The 25,261-nt window shown below is 35.0% G+C and overlaps 1 protein-coding gene across 1 annotated transcript in view; it reads right to left on the reverse strand.

The window, feature by feature from the left end:
• LOC107068671 (uncharacterized) overlaps positions 1-24,145 on the reverse strand; it is a 29,846-nt gene extending 5,701 nt beyond the window's left edge. Inside the window, exon 1 of the mRNA XM_015325335.2 lies at positions 22,117-24,145. Within this exon, the coding sequence (XP_015180821.2) occupies positions 22,117-22,636 (520 nt within the window). The 5' untranslated portion in view covers positions 22,637-24,145. The remainder of the gene's footprint in view (positions 1-22,116) is intronic.
• Between the last annotated feature and the right edge of the window lie 1,116 nt (positions 24,146-25,261).

Raw genomic sequence — 25,261 nt, forward strand, 5'->3', positions numbered from 1 at the left:
GAAAGAAAGAGAGAAAGGGAGAGAGAGAGAGAGATGAAAGCGTGATTGACGTGGGCCTCATCAGCATTTCGGTCTCGCGATTGGCTGGACGGACCTGTCAATCAGCCAGTATTCCACGCCTATTGAATGCATTTTGCGTTCCCGTTATCTGACACTCTTCGATTTTTAAGGGCTGATATATATATATATATATATATATATATACACTATTTTGTATATAAATGTGTGTGAGTATACACATTATGTATTTCTATGTACAGAAACATGCATATCGACATTTCCATAGCGCAAAGACACATGAAATCGGTCGATCATGGTTGGACGCTTTGAATTTCTCTCTTGGGAACCAATACTACTATATATGGAATTTTAATGTTCGTTTAGCATTCTAATTGCTATCGGCATGACTTTAATCCCTTAAATTCCATTCCCGTTCTTTGCTCAGTTATTACCAACGATGTGATCAACACACCATGTGTAATATAATAATTATGCTGCGTATCCATTCGTACTTGTTTTCATATACGAAAATTCATACTAATTGTTCAATTATCATTAATTTCTGGATAATGATTGAAGGTTTTTTATTAAGTCATTGATGAATAAACAATATTTTATTATAATCGAATGTGAATTGTTTTGTCATATATTTATCTTGAACATTTTTTTATAAATGTATTATTATCTTATCTTACAGAAAATTGAATCAAGTTGTAAATATTTTTAACGATAAAATAATCGAATGACAGTTGTCAATCAAAGTTTATGAAAGAAATTGCTGCTTTGTAATCACCGCTCGTCTTTCAACGAAAGAACGAAAATATCTGTTAGTATTTCATTCTTCTGCGAACAGGGTTGAGAGATGACATACACTAGCTAGGTGATAGTTGACACGTAGAACGTTGAGTGACAAGATCACGTGCAAGGTGCGATGGATAAGTCTAACCAAAATAGAGCTCGTATTTCTTAATATTGTCACTACTTTCTTATTATTTCTTAGCATATTATAACCAATTATTTAACGTATTCAAAGAATTTCACTATCTATCAATATTTTTATTGATTTAATTAAATTATTAAATTTTATTGTTAATATTGTTATAATTAATAATTTGGATAAAATTACAACAGACAATATCAAAAATAATAGAAGATAGGTTGAATTTCGATTGTTAGAAAAAAAAATTTCTTAAAATTACAATCGTGCAATAACATAGCACGATTCGTCACTCATCGTCGAAAGTAGTCTATTCGGGTTATGCTTTAAGTATTACTTTCAGTATCTCACCATATTTTTCTTTCACGAAACAAAAATATCTTCTAAGTTTATACTCGATAGAAGTGTAACGTTTGCGATTGTTCTTGGAATGAAAATAAAATAAAACATAAAAAAAAAATGGACACATATTCCAGAGAAGAGTATTTATTTTAAAACTTTCAAGTGTAGGATAAAGAGAAATATGAAGATAATTACGTCACGTTATAGAAGAAATAAGATTTTCCATAGGACGGAACAAATGGTACGACGATCTAGCGTCGTTGATCTTATTTATCTCATGGTGAAGGGTTCATACAAGGAAAACTTCATTTTGCTTCCGATGTTTAAGGATCAATGCCGAGGCATAATGACCGTCGGCAAAGGGAAAGCAAACGATGAAGCGTGCTGGAATAAGTAGTCCACACGCGACCAGAAAGAGAAAGAAAGAGAAAGAAAGAGAAAGAGAAAGAGAAAGAGAAAGAGAAAAAGAGAGAGAGAGAGAAAGAGAGAGTCTGAAATCTACCTGTCCTCCCTCAGAGTTCTTTCATTCCCCTCTCCCCCTCCACCTTTTCCTCTTATTCTTCGAGCAAGTTGTGTATAGACAGGTGGGAAGGGTCACATGATGGCCGTCTCGTGTAATTTGTCTTTTGTTTCCCCCGTGTTCGTGCCTTTAGCCGGAGGAAGAAAACTTGCGAAGGAAGAAGAATAAAGGGCGGAAAGAACTGGCTCGATCGAACGTTGTCCAGGAGAGGAACGATTTCTCTTTCTTTCTTTTTCTTTTTCTCGCTATCTATATCTCTATCCTTCTCTTTCTTTCTTTCTCTTTCTCTCTCTCTTTCTTCCTTTACGCGTGTCATTTTTTCTCTTTTTTTGATCTTTTCTCTTTCTTAATTCCGACATTGAGAACCGAGCGGTAAAGCGGTGATGTAAACGTATGAAAAATGAGTGACGAGAGTTCGAGACGTTGAAAAGGGCAGGCGGTTTCGTTTGTACTTTGGCCGGTTTAGAAACAGGTAGAAAATTTAATGAACCCAGAGTTTGGAGACTCTTTGGGTCTTGGTGATTGATACCACCCACACTACCTCCTCATCATTTTACTTTTCATTAAATTAGCAATTTTTTCGAATCATATCGCGATAACACATTTTCCAAATTTATTATCAGACGATCAAATATATTCACAAAGATAATTCGATATTTTTGTTCAGGTTCGTTAGAAACGAGCTCATCGATTTAGGAATATTTAATCGTATATTCTGTCATCGAAGTCAAAGTCGTTAGATTATATTAGCTATGAGAGGAAAATTGATAGTAAATTCGATTATAGTGTATTAGGTAATGTTGTTCGATAACGAGCGAAAAATAATTCATCGTGCAATGAGATAATACGTAATTCATGACTATTGGATAATTTGTGGCGTATAGATCGTCGAATGATTAAAGAAAGAAAGATAGTTACAGAAGAAAAAATAGAAGAAGAAGAAGAAGAAGAAGAAGGGAATCCCCGTAAACTATGGCTCATTACAGATTTATGCAAGGACGTAGACAAGGGCTTGTGGAAAGGTACACTCCATGAACTAAACGCACGGTTTTCAAGTAGGGAAGGGAGTCCAAGTGGAATGCCTGGCTAGCTAGCAAGCTAGCTAGCTGGCTGGTTAGATGGTTGGAAAGGCCTTCGATGCTTTGCTTTTGGTCTGGGGCCTCGTTGGTTTGTACGCTGCTCGGATACGAACGATAATCAATTAACGGTGAGCAAAACAAGAACCACGAGCTGAGCATCGACCGGAGGCCCGAGCTGCAAAATGTTTCGCACCTCTTCGTTCCACTTTGCCTTGGGAAGCCCATTTTGGCAATTCGAGTAGCTAGCTGCTCTAAACCCCCCTGATAAATCCATTGTCCGGAATAATTGATTTCTTTGTCATAGAGTTTAGTCGATCGATTCGAGATATTAAGCTACGGGTATGTTACTTAAATATCATTTCAATGTATAGAAAACAAAAAAGTATAAAAAAAAGGTTGTAGTATAAAGATTATGAATTATTATTGCTATTTTATTTCTTTTTTTTATTTGATTATTTGATTATTTAGGTTTAATTTGTCTTGATTAAGATTTTTTTTCTTCTATCGTGTATACCATAAACGGAGTACACCGTAAAAATAATTATAAATCTATTATTATATAATATTTTACAAAGGGTTAATGTTGCGTCAAATAATTTTGTAAATTTTCCAAATAATTTATCTGTAATTTAGAAATTCTATTTGAATTATTAGAAAATTTACGGCTTATTATACAATTTTGTTTAATTAAAATAATTTAGTGGCATCATTATATATTTTTCTGTTCTATTACATTTTTTTCAAGATGGATCTTTTGCTGAAGTATTATCTATGAGAATAATGTTTCACAAGAAAAGTGCAGTTTTTATACATACATATGTAACTATCATAGATTCGATAAGAAGATCGAATTCTTTTATCTGTTTAAGTTATTCATCCACATATATGCTTATCTAAAGAAAGAGAAAAAGAGACGGAGAGAAACCTAGTAGTCTTTTAAAATGAGACACATCTATAGTTTCTTCGTTCAAAGCCGACGGATCATCGCATCCCTTCGTCCGAAGGGATCGCATAGACAGGATTTAAGCAGAACGACGAGCTTCTCTTCGTGAATACAGCTAGGGATAGATATTCAGCTCTTGGGTAGTGCCTTCGAACCATAATCTGGCATCGATTTTATGCAAAAGCTCTACCACGAAAGGGCCCACTGTGTTATTACGTACTTTCTCTCTCTCTTTCTTTCTCTTTAGCTTCCTCTTTTTCTTTCTCTTTCACTTCCCTCAAGCGTCAGAACCGATCGTCTGCATTTTTTAGCGACTCGTGAAAATCCTCAAACATGTTGGCTCTATTTGAATTAGCATAGTAAAGTTTTTTTTTTCTTCTTGAAAGAGATACGCACAAAAATATGTAAAAATGAATAATCGATCAAATTAATCCAATAATTATTTCACAATTTCGTTAAAATTGATATCGTTTTATTAAATATGAATATATGATATTTATATACGTATAGGATAGGAAAGTAACGTTCGTGTAGACATAATATTGAGATCATTCGATTTGTATACACTTTAACCTTGTATGTGATCGTTACGCACGTTTCCGTAGCAAAGTAAGCATCGTCTAAGATAACGTTGTATAACATAGAGATTTAAAAAAAATGTTTAAAGAATATATTATTTCATTTTAAATTTTACTACTATACATATGTGGGTATTTCTTTTCGTATACTCTTTTATTGTAGCTTATTTTTTATCGTGTTCAGATCTAAACGGAGTACAAATCGTCTATGTTGTAACATCCTGATATTAAATTAGAACTATACAACTTAATTACTTTTTCTTTTTAGCATTATACTTTGAATAATATTTTTTAATTAAAGTAAATATTAATTAAGATTTAATATTAATAAGATAAAATAGAAATATATAAATTCAAACGTAAATTTTAGAATATAAAAATATAAAATAAAGTTAAAGAAGGTTTGAAGAAACGCCATAGAAGTTGTAGTTGGTATCGGTCTGATGCGATGCGGCGGCCATGTTGGAGTGCATGCAACGATGCAGTAGACTCGCCAACATATGATTATGGTGGGCGCAACGAAGGCTCTTCGTGTAAGAAAATTGGACGAAGGGCACTCTTCTTGCTGGAGAAAGACGAACGGAACTCGTCGTAAGTGTATTTGTATGTTTCTATGTATATGCGTATATGTGTAAGAGAGAAAGATAAAGAGAGAGAGAGAGAGAGAGAGAGAAAGAGTGTGTGCATGATATGAAGGTAAATGTCTGGCCAGGTAGAAGGCGTGCCGATGCAACCTGCAATCATCGGGGTGGAGCGACCATGCTCGACCCCTTCGCATACGGCCTCGCTGAACCTACGGCCCTTCCTTTTGCGTCTTTCCAACTTCCTGCCTGGCAATCTTTTTACTCACTAATTCTAACTTCTAACCAACGATAAGAAACGAGAGATACTGAGAATATCTTATACTGACCGTATCTTGCCATTAAACACTTGTATATTTTAATGAATCCTGATCTCGTATCACGTTTAATTAAATTCATAACAAGTGTGTATAAATAGGGTAGGATATTTAAGTATTTGTAAAGTACAATATGCATTTGCATATTCCTATACAAATTTTTTAAGTATAGGTTAGCAGTTGAAATTATTTTATCACTTATGGTTAAAGAAATTTAGAAGGGAATTTATTGCCAGTCATTTATTTTATCGTGACAAAATTATTATTATATAAATTCGATTTTATTAGAAGTTTCCAATTAAATGGACAGAACTTATAATATGCTTATTAATTATTTAGATCTTTTTTAAATGAAAATAATCACCATTTGCTTTCAGTGTTGCTTTGCATATTTCTTAGTAATAACGTCTGCAACATTGTGAAAGCTAATTGTTTTAAGAAATAATTAAGACCAAATTATAAATATATTTAATCAATATATTGAAAATACATTCTGCACGAATGAAAATGTTCAATGGACATCACATTCAGATTGAACCTGATTATTTTTGGAACAGACAATTGATTTCTTATAAAAATATTGAAAATAATTGGATATAGTTTTCAATTAAGTGAACTTTCAATCACTTTTTAAGATAATCAAATAATTTTGAACGGTAATTTAAATTTGTATTATTTTGTTGATCCGCCCCCCCTCTTTAAAAGATTCATATTCGATTGTTTTAACAAAGAAAAAGAATTTAATATTTAACGTAAGTTCAGTTTAAGTATTAAATTTTAATAAACCAGCAACACACGTTGTCATTTCAAGAAGAAGAAAAAGAAGAATAAAAAAGACTTCTCAGATTATTGTAAAGTGTATTGTGTCATGGTAGAAGTAAAATGTAAAAAGTTCTCGTGTTTCATCGTTGAACACCGTAAAGCACAGTTTAGTTCTTCGTAATTCTCTCTACGTTTATCGCTTTAAGTTTACGCAATGGACACGAGAGCATCAATCATTTTGTATGGTACAGGTAAGCGCGTACGATTCCTTATTCGTATAAATACCTATCTAAAGGAAAATATTCTTTACCCATGTAAGATGCGATATTACAATTATACTACCTATCTCAACAGTAAAGTTAGATGAACATCTAAACGTTCGTGTACGTTTCTAACGATTGAATTGGATGATGGATTTCCTTAGCCGAATATAATTCAAATTCGTTGAACGCTAGAAATTATACTCATATGATTTTTTAATTTTTAAATATAGAAATTTTAATAATTTAATAGTACGTTTAATTATATATTTATTTTTCCTTCAATTGATATAATACCGCTTAGGTACATTTGAACGATAAACGAGATACTATTTTAATTTCAACTGATCCAGAGGAAGTTTGGAAAAGTATCATTTCAAAAAATGAGTATTTAAACATATTCTTTCGTTAAAAAGCATTCATTATTTCTTCAGGTTAGAATGGAACTAAGAAACGTAATTAAACGTTACTCCAATCGGACTTATATAAATTACGTAAATTATACGGAGGTAAGGTCCAGCGTACAAGCCGTTCGATATTTTATTGCTTATCGCGGGGCATGTAATTTTTATAGCGACTAAATGTTGCCGGTCGACTTTATCTCGTTACTATAAGACGATAAAAATAGTGTGACGAATGAAAGTAATTAGTCAAATGCCGATCTATTCCCCTCCCACCTTTTTACTAGCCTTATTCCATCTATTCATATGCTTACTTATCTATACTTACGAGTTAGCTAGTATATACACACATACATATATGTATACATAAAGTCCTTCCTTTTTTAATAGCAATTCCTTACATTTCGTTCTTGCACGATCTCGAAGTAAAGATAATTCATACAACAAAACTCATTATTTTTCTAGATGTTCGGTAAATAAAACGAAAATAATATAGATTCAATCTTCTCCTATGTATGGATGTATGTATGTACGTATGTACATATGAACTATGAAGATAATACGGAAACATAAAATAGGAAGTTTCAGATCGTTAATCAGGTCTTCTGTAAATCATTTTCATCTTTATCGTATTATCTTTTATTTTATAAAAATGAAGTGGAGAGAAATCACGATTTCTTAAAGTGTTTATTTCAAATTATTGTTTAACGATTAAGTTTACTGCATTCTCAAATGTTCGTTACGGTAGAGTTTTATCTTGATACACGAGAGACAGATTAAAACGAATAAGAATCTAGAAAAGAAAATGGTAGTAGTGCTTTGTACTTTGATTATCGTAGAATTATTTTAATCACATTAGTGTTCCAGCTGCGAAATACACACACAAACACACATACTTATTTATATATATATATATATGTATAAATGTATATATATATATGTGTATATATAGGAAGGTCCTGTTAGGAAAAGGAGCTTTCACAAAATCAATCTTGCGTCTAATGGAAAGGTGGTCCTCCCACGGGACCAACCACCCCCCTTGCCTCGCAAACTACCCCTCGATCCTTTCTATTGCTACTATTTCGTGCTGGCTTTCTTTCTTTCTATAAATATAGTTTTATTAACCTAAAATGCTAACGTAAAACTTCATCGATGTTAAAAGACGTCAATTTACAAAGTTATCAACTGTATTTCTAACGACACTTTTATTCCAAGAAAAGAAGAAATAAAAAAGGATACACTACGATATTTTGCAGAGAGAAATAAATAAATTATATAAATTATTATTTCGAATAATTAGAACTTCGATTATTATTTTTTTTTCAATTCATTATCAAATTTTTCCCGTAAAAAAAACGTTTACCAAAGTATTAGAAACAAGCACGTAATTAATATTAGTCAATTTACAAAGTTATTAGCTGTATTTTGAAGGATTCTTTTATTTCTAGCCAAGAATAAGACGAAGGAACGATATACAACTATAATCCGTATAAAAATATTAGAAATTATTTCTAAAAAATTGAGTTTCAATTATTCTATTTAAATTTATTTTTAGATATTTTCAGTCCAACATTTAATGAAGTGTTAGAAACAAGCATGTAATTAATGATATTAGGTTTAAATGAAATGAATTAGAAATCGTTTATGACACTTTAAAAATGTACATTAGGTTTCAATTCGGTTTGATAGTCATCAGAAAGGAAGTTATGTATGTGTATATAACACAAGCAAGGACAGAGGCATATAATAAGACAAAAAGTAAAATAATGGACGTTACGGAGATCGATATCTTGGTAATTAGACATCCGTTTGCCAACTAGACTGGCGACGAGTATAAAAAAAAAATAAAATGGAAAAATATAAAGGAAGATGGTCGTATAAGTGGAGTCATACTTGTTCGGGAACATCGCGAATTATACATATATATATATATAATATGTATCTAACAAGTATTACTATCATCTACATCGACTGTACACCTGTACGCATGTGTCAATTTTCTGCCTGAGCTCATTAATATTGTTTCTCACTATCCAAGACATTTTCAAGAGTACTTAAGGGTCAAGGACCGTGGGTCAAGGCCATTCGGTAATCGAATATCATCTTTCAACGGATCATTCTCTGTTCCGATCTCTTTTTAATTTTAATTACATTTTTTTTTCAATCATAATATTTATAATAATTAATATAATGAAAGAAAAATTAATAAAAGTACATTTTATTTTTTTTTTTTTTAGCAAGTTTGGATGAACGTATAATTATCGGCATGGTCAGCACTAAATGTACCACGTCCTGTGTTAAAAATTTTTAATTAAAATTCTACACTCAATATTATTTATTTTCTTTATAATTCAAGCCAATACCAAGAATTGACTATTATCATATTTAATAGTAACAAATATAACTGTCATTTAAAACCAGTCACCTGACAAGTTATGATAGAAATAGGTATGCATACACTGTCGTATTAGGTGCAGTGTTACAACGCGATAGTAAATATAGGTATGTATATATGTGTATATGTGCGCGTCTGTACATATAATTTATATTTATAAGACTTAGGCGTATTTTCTTGTTGGACTTCCCCTAACTCATAGTCGAAGAATATTACATAAAAATCGTGAGGAAAGGAGAGCTCGTAAATCTAAGTCCGCCGTTAGAAGAGGAGAACAGTGGTCGTTGTTGAAAGTAGTAGGGGAAGTACGGCGAGTGTCCTTTATAGCATTGTTAACAACTAATGTATGCGTCCCGGATACTCCAAACCCTCCCGCATTTAACATTCTTTAACATTATTATACACATGGCGCCTGTCTGAGTACTCTCCACACGTTTTTCTCCCTTTACTTCCTCCCTTCTTCTTCCTCAACACCATCACCTTCACCACCCACTCACACTCTCTGTCCGTCTGTCTGTCTGTCTTTTTTCTCTATCTTCTTCACATCCCTTCGTTCGACCCTTCGCGCCTTCGGGGAAAGATTTTCGTCAGTTTTATTTAACTGCAACCACCGAAGGAATCCTTTTAGTCTTTTTTTTTCCTTTCCTTTCTTTTTTTTATCCTACCCCATATATTCCTCGTTCCTTTTCTAAACTCAAGATATCGACGGTTGCCCGTTTTCACCAACTTTTATAATCCGGTCACGTTTTAAGACTTAGCTGAACACTGTAATTTCGTGAAAGGAACACCTTGCTAACTTGCTTTCGATGCTACTCAAAGAAAAATAATTCTTGGGGATTTTTTTCTTTTCATTTTCCTTGAATATTTTTTTGTCTTTTAACCTGATCCTACACTCCATATGTCGTAAGAATCAATTACTTTTAGATGTGCACACGCGCGCATGTATATTTGTGTGGGTACGTGTGTCGTTGCGGTATTTCTATGTAACATAGATACGTTTGTGATGTTGCGCTCAAGAATATAGATAGGTCTGACTGGACATTGACTACTTACAGTGTCAAGTATCCATGCCTATCAGCCATAATATATAATACCTACAATACCTACATATATTATTCGCTCTATTTGTCAATGTTACCAACGTACATGTATAAATAATTAGAGGATAGGTCGTACGTTAAGAAATGTTCATTATGAATTCTTCATGAAGTCAGATACCAGATATCGATATATTTAAAATGTAAAAGAGGCCGCCATCTAGAGAATGAGGTGAGTAGAGGGGAGTAGCAGTAGTATCGATCGATCGTGGCTGCTTAATTACCGATATGGTGAATTAATAATTAATAATTTTGTTGTTAGATTTTTCTTTTTTCTTTGTGTTACTTTAGGAAACCATAGGCAGAGAGAGAGAGAGAGAGAGAGAGAAAGAGTGTATGAAAAAAAAATTCAGGTGGCTATCGAGGTCTCTTTTGCAATGTCGATTAATTATACTCGTTCAGTTTTAACATACCAACTGACTTCCCGAGACGAACTTACCTTTCGATAATAATTATTTTGAACGTGTAAGAAGTATAATATTATTTGAGTTTTGCTTGCTTTTTAAGAGATCTAATTAATCAATAATCTCGGAGCACGATCTTGGAGATACATGCGGTCGGAAAGAAAAATGCTAACAGGAAGCGTCGAAAGGATCGAGGCTAATTAAAGCTAAGCCAGGATATTAGTTAATTTATCGTCCCGGTGCACTAACCACGTCACTACTCACTACTGCTTCAGAACCTACTGTTCTGATATATACAGCATATATACATATATTGTATATAGAATATTCACTATCAACGCCGTCACGTTCGCTTTTCTTAGACACCATTTCCTTTACATTTCTGTCGATTTATTATGCGCTACGCAATAACTTATGCTAATACATCTCGATGAAATATTCGAAGAATGTTGCATTCCTGTAAAAGATTGGACCCGATTTACTTTCTAAATGAATGTATAAATTAACAAAAGAATGATCTTAATTAGTAGGTGTTACAATTAATTTGTTGCTTTTTATACAAATTTAGTATTTATTTATCTAATAATTATAAATATATATATATAAATAAAAAGAATTAAATCTAATCGATATGTGTGGTATTTTAAAGTCGTTTAAGGAGAATAAAGTGTAGGTAATTTGATTGTAATTAAGCATTGGGTCATACCTCAAGTACATAAAGCTTACAATTAGAGAAGAGAGAGAGAGAGAGAGAGAGAGAGAAAGAGAAGGTGAGAGAACGGTGGACCACCGCTCGAGGTAAACGGGTGGCCAGTGGTCGCTTTAAACAATTATCACGAGGGTCGGACCTTGCGTGAGTCGACAAGGGTGATAAGTTATTGCGCGGAGGGGTAGCTTAGGAAGTGAGACGAGCTTGAGTCTCGCAGTTTGACCAAGTAAGAAAGGGTAATGGCATTATTAGATATAATTTTGATATAAATTTTATAAATTTAAAAAAGTTTATTTATATATATTTTTAATATTATCACTTATGATAAATGTGTAAAACAAAAACGCGAAAGAGCTTTTGATTTATATTCATTAGGATTTCTCGAACAAAATTTTCTTACCATAGGGATAATTAAAAGGAGTAGGTAAGGCTTAACTTGGTAGGCTTGTTTCTGCCATTTAATTCCTAATCGAGCAGAATTGGAGTTCTGGATGAGCTGGCAGTGGTGCCAAACCGAAGCAGTTACACGAGAACGGATCTAACACTATTCCGAAGGACCCTGGCTCACGATGGAGTCCTTCCACCACCAGAACCATTTCCTTTCATTCCAGGCAATATTTCTTTTCGCGAGTCCCCCCACAGGGTCCTTTATCTAACAAGGAGCAAATCATTTCCCTATTATTTGCTCGCTATCGCGCTCTCGCTTCTCCAGACTTCCTCCGGGTTCGTTTTCCTCGCTCGAGTATTCAAGCTCTCTCTTTCTCTCTTTTTTTTTTTCTTTCGTCTCTTACACTCTTTCTATATCTTTCCTTTTCTCGCCAGTATATTTTCTGGAGGCCATCCAAACCCTATCCATTGTGGTGGTTCGAGGACAGAGAGCTCCGTTCTTTTCCTTTCTTTCATTTTCTCTCTCTCTCTCTTTATTTTTCTTTCTTTTTTCATCCTTCTTTTCTCGTATGCTTTTTTCTCTACGTTTCTTCCCTTACCATTTACCTTAGAATCTTGTATAAATTTTTATAATCTACGAGCACGCTATCCATGGTAAAAATACGACGATATTCTTTCCCCTTTTTCTCGCTAATATATAGTTGATAGTATAGTATGTGAGTAAATACCAATAGAAACAAAAAATCGGTCACGTAAATCATCGATCGCAAAGTCATCTTCGACGAACGTCATGCTTTTCGCTCGAACCATTTTCTATCGTTCACTTTTGAACGTTTTCGATGTTATCTATAACGGTATATATACGTGTGTATATATGTGTGTAGATACGTTACACCCTGGACCATTTCAATTTGATTTTTCAAGCGACCGCTACCGATTTCATCGTGCGGTGTAATCCACAGATATTGAACACCATTTGCTTTGTCATCCTTCAAGGGGTAGGTTTAGCTGTGAGTTAGATTTATGAAAAATATGTTTACTGATAGTTAATTCCTTTTTCATTAATTGTTTTTTTTTTTAAATTATTTGATCTTTATTTGATATTTTATTTACTACATTGACAAAATGATACTTATTAAATACATCATTTGTCCCTTTCGATGAGAAGGATAAACAGTTATCGATCACTATAGACCGATCAATCAATTTTTTATTCTATTTGTAGTAATACCATCTTACAATTACTGTATTAAAATTGTTCCATTTGTTTTAGGATACATCATATTAGGATTACTTTTATTGGTAATATAATGACCGATAATTGACATTTATCTTTGACATAATAAGTTTGGAAGGAAGTATAAAAGATTAGAAATGAGAAGGGGTACGAGGGTCGTTGGACTTTAACAGTAAAATCCCATTGATTTTTCGAATAGAGGTCGAAAGCATGACTCGCAGATCGTAGCTTTTGGTGGCTCCCACGCAAAACTCTGTACATGAACGTGAACGTGGATATAGACGTGGACGTAGACGTGGACGTGAACGTAGCCAGCTATCCAGTTCTGGTCAGCCAGCTAGCCAGCCAGCCGGCTGGTCGACCAACCGACGGACGGCTGACTGCCTTTCTGATTGATGATCGCTACTGGACTCTCCGGCGCAATGCATACCCTACCAACAAACACGTCCTCCACCTCCACGCTTTTATCCAACGAATCCAAGTCCCAACCACCCTCTACTACCCTTTTCGTTCACGCTGAACGCCGCCGATTCATTCTCGTATCGCGCGCCTCCACCCTAATCTCTTTACACGATTCAAACAACACCTTGTTCTACTACAGGACGAACTCGCTCGAGGAACTCCACACTTTCAAATTTATTGCTATCCACCTACCGCGCGTTGCTTTGCGTTGCGTTGTGGTTATATGTTTCTTATCTGTATAATCGTTGCTACATTCTACTTACACTAATCCCGAATATCGTTTATATTAATAGCTACGTTTGAATTTCGTTAGCTCGATAATACAATAAATGTTGGATTAGAATGGTGTTCAACTAAATTTTATCGAAGATTATTAATCCTTTGTACTCCTTTAATTTCACATTTAAATATTTAACTTTATTTTAAAAATAACGTTGTATAATGTCGAGTCTAGATTAAGAAAGTTGGCATAAGAAATGTGATAAAAGTGGTAAAGGTTAATTGTTAATTTTATTTAATTTTTAAATAATATTTTCATTTATTTTCATTGACATTCGATATTATTTCGTAAACACCAATACGAGCAGAAAATATTTTTGTCTGAGAGGGATATTTTAATTCTAATTAAAAATATCTCCTTTGGGGAGAAGTCAACCTTTCGAAAAAGCAGACAAGTTTTAAGGTCGTAGAAAAGTCTTTAACATCTGAGATGCAAAGAGGGATCAGTAAAGGTAATTGCACGGCTTAATAATGAACTCGCAAAAGCATCTTCCGTCGGTAGTAACTCGGGGTGTTTGATGTCGCATAGCTTTTTATCGGCTACGTGACATTTTATAAACACAGGCTTTCGGGCGTCGCCGGCTTAGCCCGTCGCAGGAAATCTTTTAGCGCGTCGTGCCGCTGCTCCTAACGGCTAATTACCCCCGAACGATCTCACCCTCAATTCTCTTCGTCCTTTCTGTCGAACTATCAACACTACCAAAATTTACTTCTTCGAGATGAAAATAATTTTGTCAGTTCATAAATAGATAATAAGCATTGAAGACAAAAATAATTTGTGTTAATCAAAATAATATTTTATAATTTAGTAATATTATATAATATATTTTATTTTACTAATATAAATTTCTTTTTAAATTTATTATTATAATAATATATTTTTTATATAAAAATATTAATTTTGTAGTAATATAATCATTGTGTTATGTAATTTAAAGTAAAATATTTATTCCAAAACGATGTAACTTTTTATCTCAAAACATAAGTACAGTTTATGTAAGTAGATGCAAAAAAAAAACGTTTACATGAATGTGTGTATGTGTGCGTTCGCGTGTATGTATATGCGTGTATAAATCGAAGTTGAGTCATTACGTTTATTACAGTTTCATGAGTATTGACTTGATTACGTCAAAGAAAAGAAAGGAGAAATAGGTTCACGTCCATTCGCACGATACTTTGGCACGCTTCAGGGAAAATTGAATATTGACCAATATTGCGAGTTACTTGTCCATCTAAAATGTTCGTGGGTTTCTGCCGACTTTATATATCTCGAACGTGTTGCTTCGAAAAAAGGTGCATCAAACTACCCGAAGTATAAATTTATTTATGAAAATTGCAACACCGTTTTCATCCAATTCTCTTAACTTTGATTCTAAATAATATTGTATAATAATTCCGAAGGTTGTAATTACAACAGAATTTCAAACTCACGTAATCAATGTCAAGGATTGAAAAAATTTAACCGTGGAATCTAAAAACTATTACTTCATCGTATTCAATAGTAATTTCAAATAATTATACTTCAAAAGATAAAAAGAGGTTGGCGGTGTACAATTATTTAAATAACACGGAAATTATAAAGCAGGTATGACGTTATTACTGTCGTCGAATTCACATGATCGAGGTAGATGGGTTGATTTTTATGAAAAATAAAATTAACCAGAGTGATTTCACAATTGATGATAAAGCCTACGATTGAATTTGAATTTAGCCAATATTTTCGAGTAGTTAGTAGCTACGATTTTAGAGAAAGTTAAGACAAGTTCTACCAATTGGTTCTTGATCTTTAACGCTAGATCTAAAATTCTAGTTTGTTTTTTTGTTTTAAAAATTTTTTATTTGACGTTCATACCAACATCTAACACGCATAGTGTCTCTCGCGTAATCGAGAAACTGGCATTTATTTCTTCTCGCGAGATCCAGTGGACCTGTTGACCATAATGGGCCTCACAGCGAGATATAAAAAGTTTTCAGCTCTACAGGAGCAGAAGCCGAGGTTTCTTCCAAGCCGATGGTTTGCCTTCATAATACAAACTCCCTAGTCATTCAATGATCAAAGTGCCGCTCTCTGTCTCTTTCTTTCTCTTTCTCTTTCTCATTCTCTCTTCCTTATTCTCACGTATACTGGCCAGTCCTTTTCAAACGTTCATTCGTATCTTTCTGTTCTTAATCTCGTCGGCAATGGTTGCAGGACGTAATATAGCAGGACATCTTAGCCGGATGGTACCGTTTCGATCGGGAAGTAGGACGCAACCCAGACTCTCTTTCCTCCTGTCGCTGAGTTGCGATGACGTTTCTTCCATCGTTTCTTGACGGTTATTAAAAATCGCATATCTCTCGAATGAGTTAAGAAAAGCTTTCATGCGGACCCTTTTTCGAACTTTACATCAAATCATTCAACGTCACTTGCCGTATCCTTAAACTATGACACTAACAGTTGGCCCGTTAATTCGAATCTTTTATCTTCTAATTTAGAACTTGGAACGATATTCCAACACCTCCGTGTTGCTGATATTTTTTTTTTTTTTTTACAAAGACTTTGAAGAATTATCCCTCTTTTGCTTTTATTCTTCTCTTTTTTTATTTTATCTTTTTCTATCCTTTATTTTCCTTCGAAATAAGTTTAAGATGTTTGTTTTTATTTTATTTTATTTTATTTTATTTTATTTTACTTTTTGTCTGCATAATTCTTAACGGTTTCCTTCTCATGTTTGAAATATTTGTAATTTTACGTTAGTGAAAGAGCTCATCGTCTTTCACTCCTGAACCCTCTCTTTCTCTATCTCTCATCGTTCCTTGGCAGTCACCCCCCCATAGCATTCTCGTCGTTGATCACCCTTACGATTCGACGTAGCCATGCGGATGGTACCGAGGAGAAAATAATGCATTAGAAATTCAGATGACCGAAAGAGAAGCTCGCTATGCGATTTATCAAATGAAAGCGGTAGTACAGTCAAATACCCGTCCATGTCGACCGTGGAAGCGACAGTTCATTTTTAATATAAAAGAAGAGCGTCAGCAGAGAGATCGGTTATGTCGCCAAACGACAAAAAGTGTCTCGACTATCGTCCATGTTCTTAGTTTATCTGTTGTATTTTATTGATCGTTTGACAATCAAGTAAACTTTCTTCAAATGTTCATTCGCAATGTATGAAATGTTTTCAATTTATTTACATTTCAAATCATTTTATTTCAATTTATTTGTAACTATTAATATTACGATTTAAAAAATTTGGATTTTTTAATAGTTGTTGTATGAGTCAATGTTTATAAATAAAATGTCACTTTTGTTTCATATTGTCAGAATGTCCGAGTTCCATGATTGTTCCTGTTCATCCATCACCGGTTTCATCCCCTTACTTTCCACAGTTTCAACTCCTCCGATTTGCTCTCTCTCTCTCTCTCTCCTTTTCTCTGTGTGTGTGTGTGTGTTTAGTATCTCACTTCTATTTTCCACGTTAAACCTGCCAACATTTAAACGGTTTATAAACAGTCCCAGTCCGATAATTTATTAGTCTGAGTAGGAAGAGGTTCTTTGAATTGTCGATCTACGACTTGTCGCTGTTATATCTATAAAGTGTTTATATTTTTAGAAATAAAATTTAGTAATAAAATTATTCGAATATTTTATTGTAGTTGTAAAAAAGACTTCAAAATTATTTGTCATTATTTATTTACAGTAATTAATAATTTATATAAATTAAAGTCTAACATTTTAGTCGTTCCAATGATTTGGTATTTAAATTTAGATATTAGAAAAAGGATAGAAAAACGTGAATAAAATAAGTTTTGTTTTTCAAAACACAGTCATGGTAAAACACAATTGAAATAAAAACAGTAGGATAAGAGAGAGAGAGAGAGATAGAGGGGGAGGGAGGGAGGGAAAAAGAGAAAGAATAAAACGGTAACAGCACAGAGGGGAGTTTGAGACTTTTATAGCGGCCCATTTGGCGCAACAACAAGCGTGGAAAGTTCTTTTAGTGTTGGGTCACAGATTCCGGACGAAAATATGCGTACGATTATGGGGTTCCGGATTATCAATTTGTTATACCGTGTTTATTATATGAACACGCTACCGGGCATCCTTCACGGAAAATTTGGCCAGTTGTAAAACACGGATTCTTATATTTTCGGAAATATATTAGAGTTAGACTACCATGATTTCTCCAGATGTTAGTATCATACAGTGAAAGTAGAACCACAAAGAGTGTTCGTTAAATCGTATGGTAGAAAAGTTCTTTCATTTGAAATAAAATGAATATATTTATTTTCATTATATTTCCTGTACTTTCATTTTTTAACTTGATTTTTTTTTTTTTAAATCAAAGAGAGAGAGAGAGAGAGAGATTTCATCGCTTGTATTTGAAACAACAAACCAAATCTTTTCATGAATTTAATGTTTTCGTTGTACATATATTTTGCAAGAAAATTTCTTTCTATTTAGCTTCGCATTTTCTTTGTTATCATAATTATTTAATTTAAAGATAGAAATGAAAATGTTAAATAAAATCTTTAAATGACTTAACGAAGGAAAATTTTTGAATAGAAACGCTCATTAGGAGCGTTGATCTTTCGGAAATTTCCCGAGCGAAAATGTCGTCTATTTTAAAACAGCAGACATTGCTCGAAGATTGCGCTTTCAGAGATATCAATCTTGAGACATCCCCTTTTCTGTCTCGTCCTCTCTCTGTCTTTCCTTCTTTTTTCTTTTTCTTTTTTTCTTTTTCGGCGACGATAGGACGGCTGGTTCTAGGGATCGTCTTTGCTTGGGATTTAGTAGGAGAGTTATCTCTAATTCGGCAAGGATTTATTTACCAATGAATCTTGAAATTAGATGCGATTCTATTTGGAAATCAAACGATACACAGGAACAGTAGGGTAGTTCAATCACACGCATCGTAGAATCGTTGAGAGAGAATTGTCGACAATACTTATGGTTAGATATTTTCGATTATTTTCTAATCCTAATCTTTGTCTCTAAAATTGATATCATTTACGATATAGAAATTATAGATTTTATCTATTCATTCGAAGTTCTACGTAGAATACGATGTAGATTACAATTTGTAATTGTAATAAAGGACAAATCTAATGATCGTATGATTCCCAAAGTAGTTGAAACTTTGTCGATCCTTTTGAAAGTTTGTCAAATCGAATGGAACCGAAAGAGAAGGCAATTGTTAACATTGGCGGTTCACAGTCTGTCATTATTGCGAGATTAATTAGTAAAAGGGGGTGGAGTACGTGGAAGAGTCGCGTAGAAGATGGGAGGGTGTCTACAAGATGGCTCTGTTGAAGAAGAAAGAGGAAGAAGTTGCATGGTGAGAGTTGGGTCTTAAGTAGTATGGTTGAAGTAAAGGGGATGACGATCATCTGGCCTTCTCTCTAGCCTAGTTCTATCCCAAGGGATGCAAGAATTAATTGACACATCGGCTTACTCTTGGAGGAAGCTCTTGGCCAACGATGCTGGTGACGACGACGACGACGACGACGACGACGACGACGACTACGACGACGACAACGACAACAACGACGACAACGACGACGACGACTACGACGATGCTGCGACGTGACTGATGAGACGTTTCGAAGGAGACGTCGAGAAAAACACTCGTGGATTTCGTGACTCCCTTTTTTTTTAGTTAGAACGTCGACTTTTTTGGCAAGAATTATCGTGGGTAGGATATATAAGAAAAAAGAGGGTGATTTGGGAGGAGAAGGTTCAGGACTCTCCTGGCAAATAACTCGACTAATCAGAGCCATCTCCCATCTCAGTGTTCCAGAACGACGACGACGACGACGTTTCAAGTAAAACACCTCCTATAGGGCAACGGCAATGTAACAGATTGGAATTTAATACGAACAGGGTGACACGTTCGCGCGTTTCATCCCTCTCACGCACTACCACACATTCACACACTAGAAACACATTGGTTAGAAACGGACTAAAGCTAACAGGCTTTCAGGAACAGGCGTTACGTTAGTCAATGTTACCACCAAGGAGGATCCATCTCCTATCCTATCCAAGACCACAACTTAGAATTCGTTAGCGGCTTCTCACGAAGGCACTCGTAATAACCCGCTGACGAGTCCAACTCCTGTTGCTTTGACTAATTGAAATTCGGAGATGAATAATCAAGAAGATAGACGGCGAATCCGTCGGCATATTCCTTCATCATTCATCGTCACAGTTACCACGAGATCTTTCTTAACTTCCTAAGAAATATTTTCGAACGTTTAACGTTACTTTCAATTTGACATTGTCATTTGTTTCAAATAGATTTTTATCGTGTCATTTCGAATGATCAAAAGTCTCTCTTAACGAATTCATTCAAAATTCTTTCCAAATGATAGATTTTAAACGTTAGAAAATAGATTATTTTCCACTAACTTGTTGGACCTTACGAACCATATCGAGTAGCCATAAATCTGAAAAGATCCGTGGCACGAGCCACATGATGTCCTCGTAACAGAAGGTTGTACGCAACAATGGATTCGAGATACGAAGGGTTGGCGAACTTTATGGGCCACTAGGGTCGCCATTCGACAACAGTATCTTACACCGTTCTCCATTTATCTACCTATTCTCCTTGTCTCTCCATCCCCTTCTCCTATCTCTATCTCTTTCTCTCTCTCTCTTTTACACTTCTGTCTCTCTTTCTAGCAACTCGTCTCTTTCTCTCATTCTCTTGGGTGAGTATAAACACCGACGACACCGATTTAACCGATCCTAAAGTCCTGTGAGTGGTCAGAGTCCATGGCGAAGGACGGTCCACGGTACACGCTGGAAGATTAAGTGTTTGGCACGAAGGTTAACCAGCCGCTGGTCGGCGGTAACACGCGGAATCATCTGTAAATTGAGCCCTGGGATAACGGGAGAGAGAGCGTCGGGACGGCCATAACTCACACGGGGGTGCCTCCGCCTCCGTCAGCAATGTAGGGGAGGTGGAGCTCCCTGCGTTCTATCCTACAACAACCCCCCGCCACGTGTTTTCCCTTATCGTCTACTACTAGTCCGGTCATCTTCCCGTGATTTGTGAGCACTTTTTTTCTTTTCAAATCTTACAACATCTCTAACAACTTACATACAAATATTATCCTCTGATAAGATCTTTTTTTAAAAAATTATGTTATAAATATGTTGTAATTTAATTGAATACAAGTTAAATCTATTATTTTGGAATTGTTTATATTTAAATAAAATATTATTTCTCTAGGATGATTAAATATTGTTGGTTACATTAAAATAATTCAAATTGAATGTATATTAACAATGAAGGTATTTAAAAAAAATTAAATATAAAAAAAAGTGAAATAATTACGGAAGAAAAATTTAGTTTTGAAAAAAATATATACTTTGTGTATCCATGGTTATGAATAAAAAGGCATCAACAACGATTTATCTCGAAAACAATAATTCATTGGATTGTGAAAGGGTTGTAGGGAAGCGGCATGTGCGTCCGAGGACCGAGAAGCTATTGAGGAATAGAGCGTTCGTTCATGGAACGATACATCATAATTTGTTAGCTCGTGTTTGCAAATGCTGGGGAAACGTGTGGTTTTAGTGTGTGGTGCACACACCAGATGCTTTCGATCTTGGAAAGGTTTCTCGGGTCGAAGAAAAGGAGTGGCTAGGGTTATCATTAGCCGACGGACATTGGACACCCTGTAGAGAGACACAATACAACAGTGGCAGGCTAATAGACTCCTACTAAGCTACCTAATGTTGTAACCAGATAAATTGAATTCTATGAAGTACCGCTTAATAAACGTTTCTCTATACATTGATAGTTTTTCTTTGCCATTATCCTATTTGAAGATGTGGTAAAGGTGAATGATGAGGGAATGTTCTTTTTCTTTTTATGAGATTATCTATAGAAAAATTATTAATCCAATTTTATATACTGATTCAACGATACTATATGTATTAACTTGTTAAGATTGTAATAAGGTATTTTAATAGTTTTGTATTTTTCTGCTTTATCATATGTAATTAAAGTAGTATTGAAGCTTGATATTCGAATAAGGTACGTAAGATTATATAATAATCTAATAATTCAAAATGGAGTATACGAACTAAACGAGATGAGCGTTCAAATTTCCAAGAAGCATTCGTCCGTGAGAAAAATAATGATGAATTTCTTATGAACCTTTCATATGTTACGGTATATTATACATATCTAAAAGTAACAAAAATCTTTCATTTTAATTGAATCTCATACAAATGTTGAAAATTATTATCGGTAATAGAAAATCTTCTAGTTAAATTACTCAGAGTTTAGATATTCATCCGAGCATTTTGTGCTATCGTATGCAATTTTAAAATTATCTTATTCTAGGTTAATTAAAATGAAACGCTTCTTGAATATTATTCCTACGTTATGCTTGTATATAAAATGTATAGATTTGTAAGCAAGTAGGCTTACCTTGCTGACTACTCTTCCTTGTGGTTTTCTTTTCCTTCATCCAAGGATATTCAGGTACGTTGACACCAGATGGATCAGTTACTCCGTGATGATCTATCATTCCATGATAGGGAGGAAGGTGTGCACCAGGACTTATGGAACCACCGGTACCAGGTGAATGCTGAAGGTTCCCATCGTTAGGCAATTGCGGCAAAGCAGTCATGAATTCGGCCATTGAAGGTTGACTATTAATGAAGCCGGTCTCGGCAGTTACACAAGTTGGGTCCATAGTTGGATGATGCGTTGAGTGCGGGGGCAGCCCGGCTGGGGCACCAACCCCCGCGGCCACCGTGGCCAGCCAGAAGCCGCCCCCTCCGTCGTTCGCCAGGACGGGTGTCGTCGGCCTCGTCTTCAAATTTGTGAACTCTTTAGTCACACAGATTCTCGACCGGTCACCTACCTGCTCAACGATCTCACTGTTATGTTGATCCTCAAGCTTATGATGATCTTGTCGTAGTAAAGCTTCTTGCTTACCACGCATGGAACACACTCAATTCTACTTTTATTTAATACCTTCCTATAATTCTGTATATATTTTCTTTTTCTTATTATTTTTACGATATTATAGAATCGTATATGATGCAATAGAATACAATAAAAACGAAAATAACAACAACAATAACAATAATAGTAATAATAATAATAATAATAGTAATAATAATAATAATAATAATAATATTTTTATCTCATAGTATGATGATTTCTCTGGCGTGTTTTGTCTTGTTTCACGATTATAATAAATTTGTCAATTTTTCCACACGAATCAAACGAAGATTTTTTAGTTGAAATAATCCCGCATAAAATGCTAAACACACTGCCAATTCACTGTCTTCACTTTGATACGATTTATAATCGACGTGTCTTGTCCTTCTTTTCACCTCACTACACTACCGATAAAGATAATTCTTTCGAATAAAAGGATCGTCGCGGAGGTTTTAGATAATAATTCGCCGAGGTTACGATCACAGATCACTTTGGGCCATATCGCGAATATCATTGGGTATCGTAAACATATCGTAAACCGTGCGACCGAAATCGAGAGGAGCGAGGAAGCAAGCAAGCAAACAAGCAAGCAAGCAAGCAAGTACGGGCGGCCAACGGCGACGGATGGTCGACGAGTGAGGAAAGGAAGGAGGAGGTAGAGGTGCTGTATGGTTGGAATGGTGATGGAGTGGTAGTAGGAGAAGGTACTAGTGGAGGAAGAGGAGGTGGAGGGATTGGTAGATAGAGGAGGGGAGGGTAGAAAGTCAGTCGAGAAAAGAGAAGAAGGGGCGTGAGGGTGGTAGTAGAGTAGAAGAAGTAGAAGAAGATGAAGAAGTATAGTAGAAGGAGAAGAAGAAGAAGAAGAACAGAAGAGGAAGAGGAAGAAAGTATAAAAGGGAGTGGGGACAGGAAGAAGAGATGGTGGTCTTTGAAGAAGATGACGACGACGACGACGACGACGACAACGACGAAGTAAAAGAGTAGAAGAAGAAGAAGAAGAAGAAGAAGAAGACTAGGTGGAGTAAGAGAAGAGGAGGAGGGGGATGGAATTCCAGTGAGAGGAACTTTTTCTTCGCTCGACGTTCTCCGTTGCGTGTCTCTGTTGTTACTGCTGTCTCTCTTAACTCGCGCGTGACACAAACACACACGCGCGCGCGCACAGAGTAGATATAAATGGAGAAAGAGAGATGTATATATATATATATATATATATAAAGTGTGTATGTATATAGAGACGAACGTAAAGAGAACACATAGAGTTATAGGAGGGGGGTCCTTCGAGTTCCCCGTGCACTGGAGTTTTCTTCTTGCGGGTTAGCTCGATGCGCGCAACGCTGGTGCGAAAGAGGAAGGACCAATCCGGTGCCGGTATCGGGCCCGTCCAGGCACGGCCCTCTACCGTTTGTAGGCGGGCTACACGTCACACTGAGGGCTTGAGTGCGAGAGAGTAAGCAACGTGTTCATGGTGAATAGAACGCGGCGAACGCAGGACCGAGACTCTCTCAGGTCCGTGAGCCTCGGGAGAGTGCGAGGGAACGACTCGAGTGGAAAAGCACGAGGCTAGGCTTCGTTGGTAGGCCACGCTCTCTCCCTCTCTCTCTTGCTCACTGCTACCGTGGGCGGGACGCCAAGCACCCCTTCTCTATTCCTTCCCGACTAAGGTGGGGGTGGCTTTCTCACGTGCTCGGCCACGAGGTCTCTCAAATTCTCTCTCTCTCTCTCTCTCTCGAAATAATATCCAGGTATATACCTACCATTTCTGAAAAGACAGCATCTCTCTGACAGCATTTCTCTGACAGAAGATAGTTATGTCTATTTTTTTTTTTACATTTTTTTAATCATATTCATTTTTTACTTTTATTTTTCTACATTTTTCTATGTCACTAATCTCCTTCTCTCTCTTTTCTTCTCTCGCTCTTTCGTTTTAGTTTTTTTGTCTGTGTTTATAGTAACCAGTTACAAAAAAATCAGTATTCTAACTGACAAAGCATAGTTACGTCTATTCTTTTCTGTATTGTTTAAAAAATCTACAATTTTTGATCTTTTCTTTTTAATTTTTTTTATTTTTCTCTCTCTCCCTTTAGTTTTTAAACCTTTTTATTTCTTTTCTTTTTTTTTTTTTTATATTTGTATTCCTTTTGGCATACCTTAGTAGTAGACCTTCTTCGAGAAATTTTTATTCCATAAGAATATCAGAGAAAACTTTGTTTGGGGAAATGTTTTTAGATATTTCGTAGACCCGATTGCGTAATTTCGAAACCTTTTTTTACTAGTTTCTTTTATAGTTTTTATTTGTTAAAACTAACAATAAGTGAACAGTCGGTAAACTCATTTTAATTTGAAAATTGTTTGTATTCGTTTAGACATATTATACCTTTTTTGAATCAAATTATTTATGGGGTTAGAAGAATTCGAAGCTATTAGGAACATCTAAAACCTTTTTTTAATGTCACTAACAAAAAAATGTATTTTTTAGCTTTCCAAAATTTTGATCTAATTATATTTACCAATGAAATAAAAAAGTAATGAAATAAAAAATACCTTTTGCTATTTTTTAGATGATAAAAAAGGTATATCTTATTTCGAAAAAAAAAACAAAAAAAAAATCATACAGCCCTCGCAA

Source organism: Polistes dominula, unplaced genomic scaffold (genome assembly GCF_049000335.1).
Source record: "Polistes dominula isolate Pdom_NZ unplaced genomic scaffold, Pdom_raw_medaka contig_33, whole genome shotgun sequence".
NCBI classification, from domain to species: Eukaryota; Metazoa; Arthropoda; class Insecta; order Hymenoptera; family Vespidae; genus Polistes; species Polistes dominula.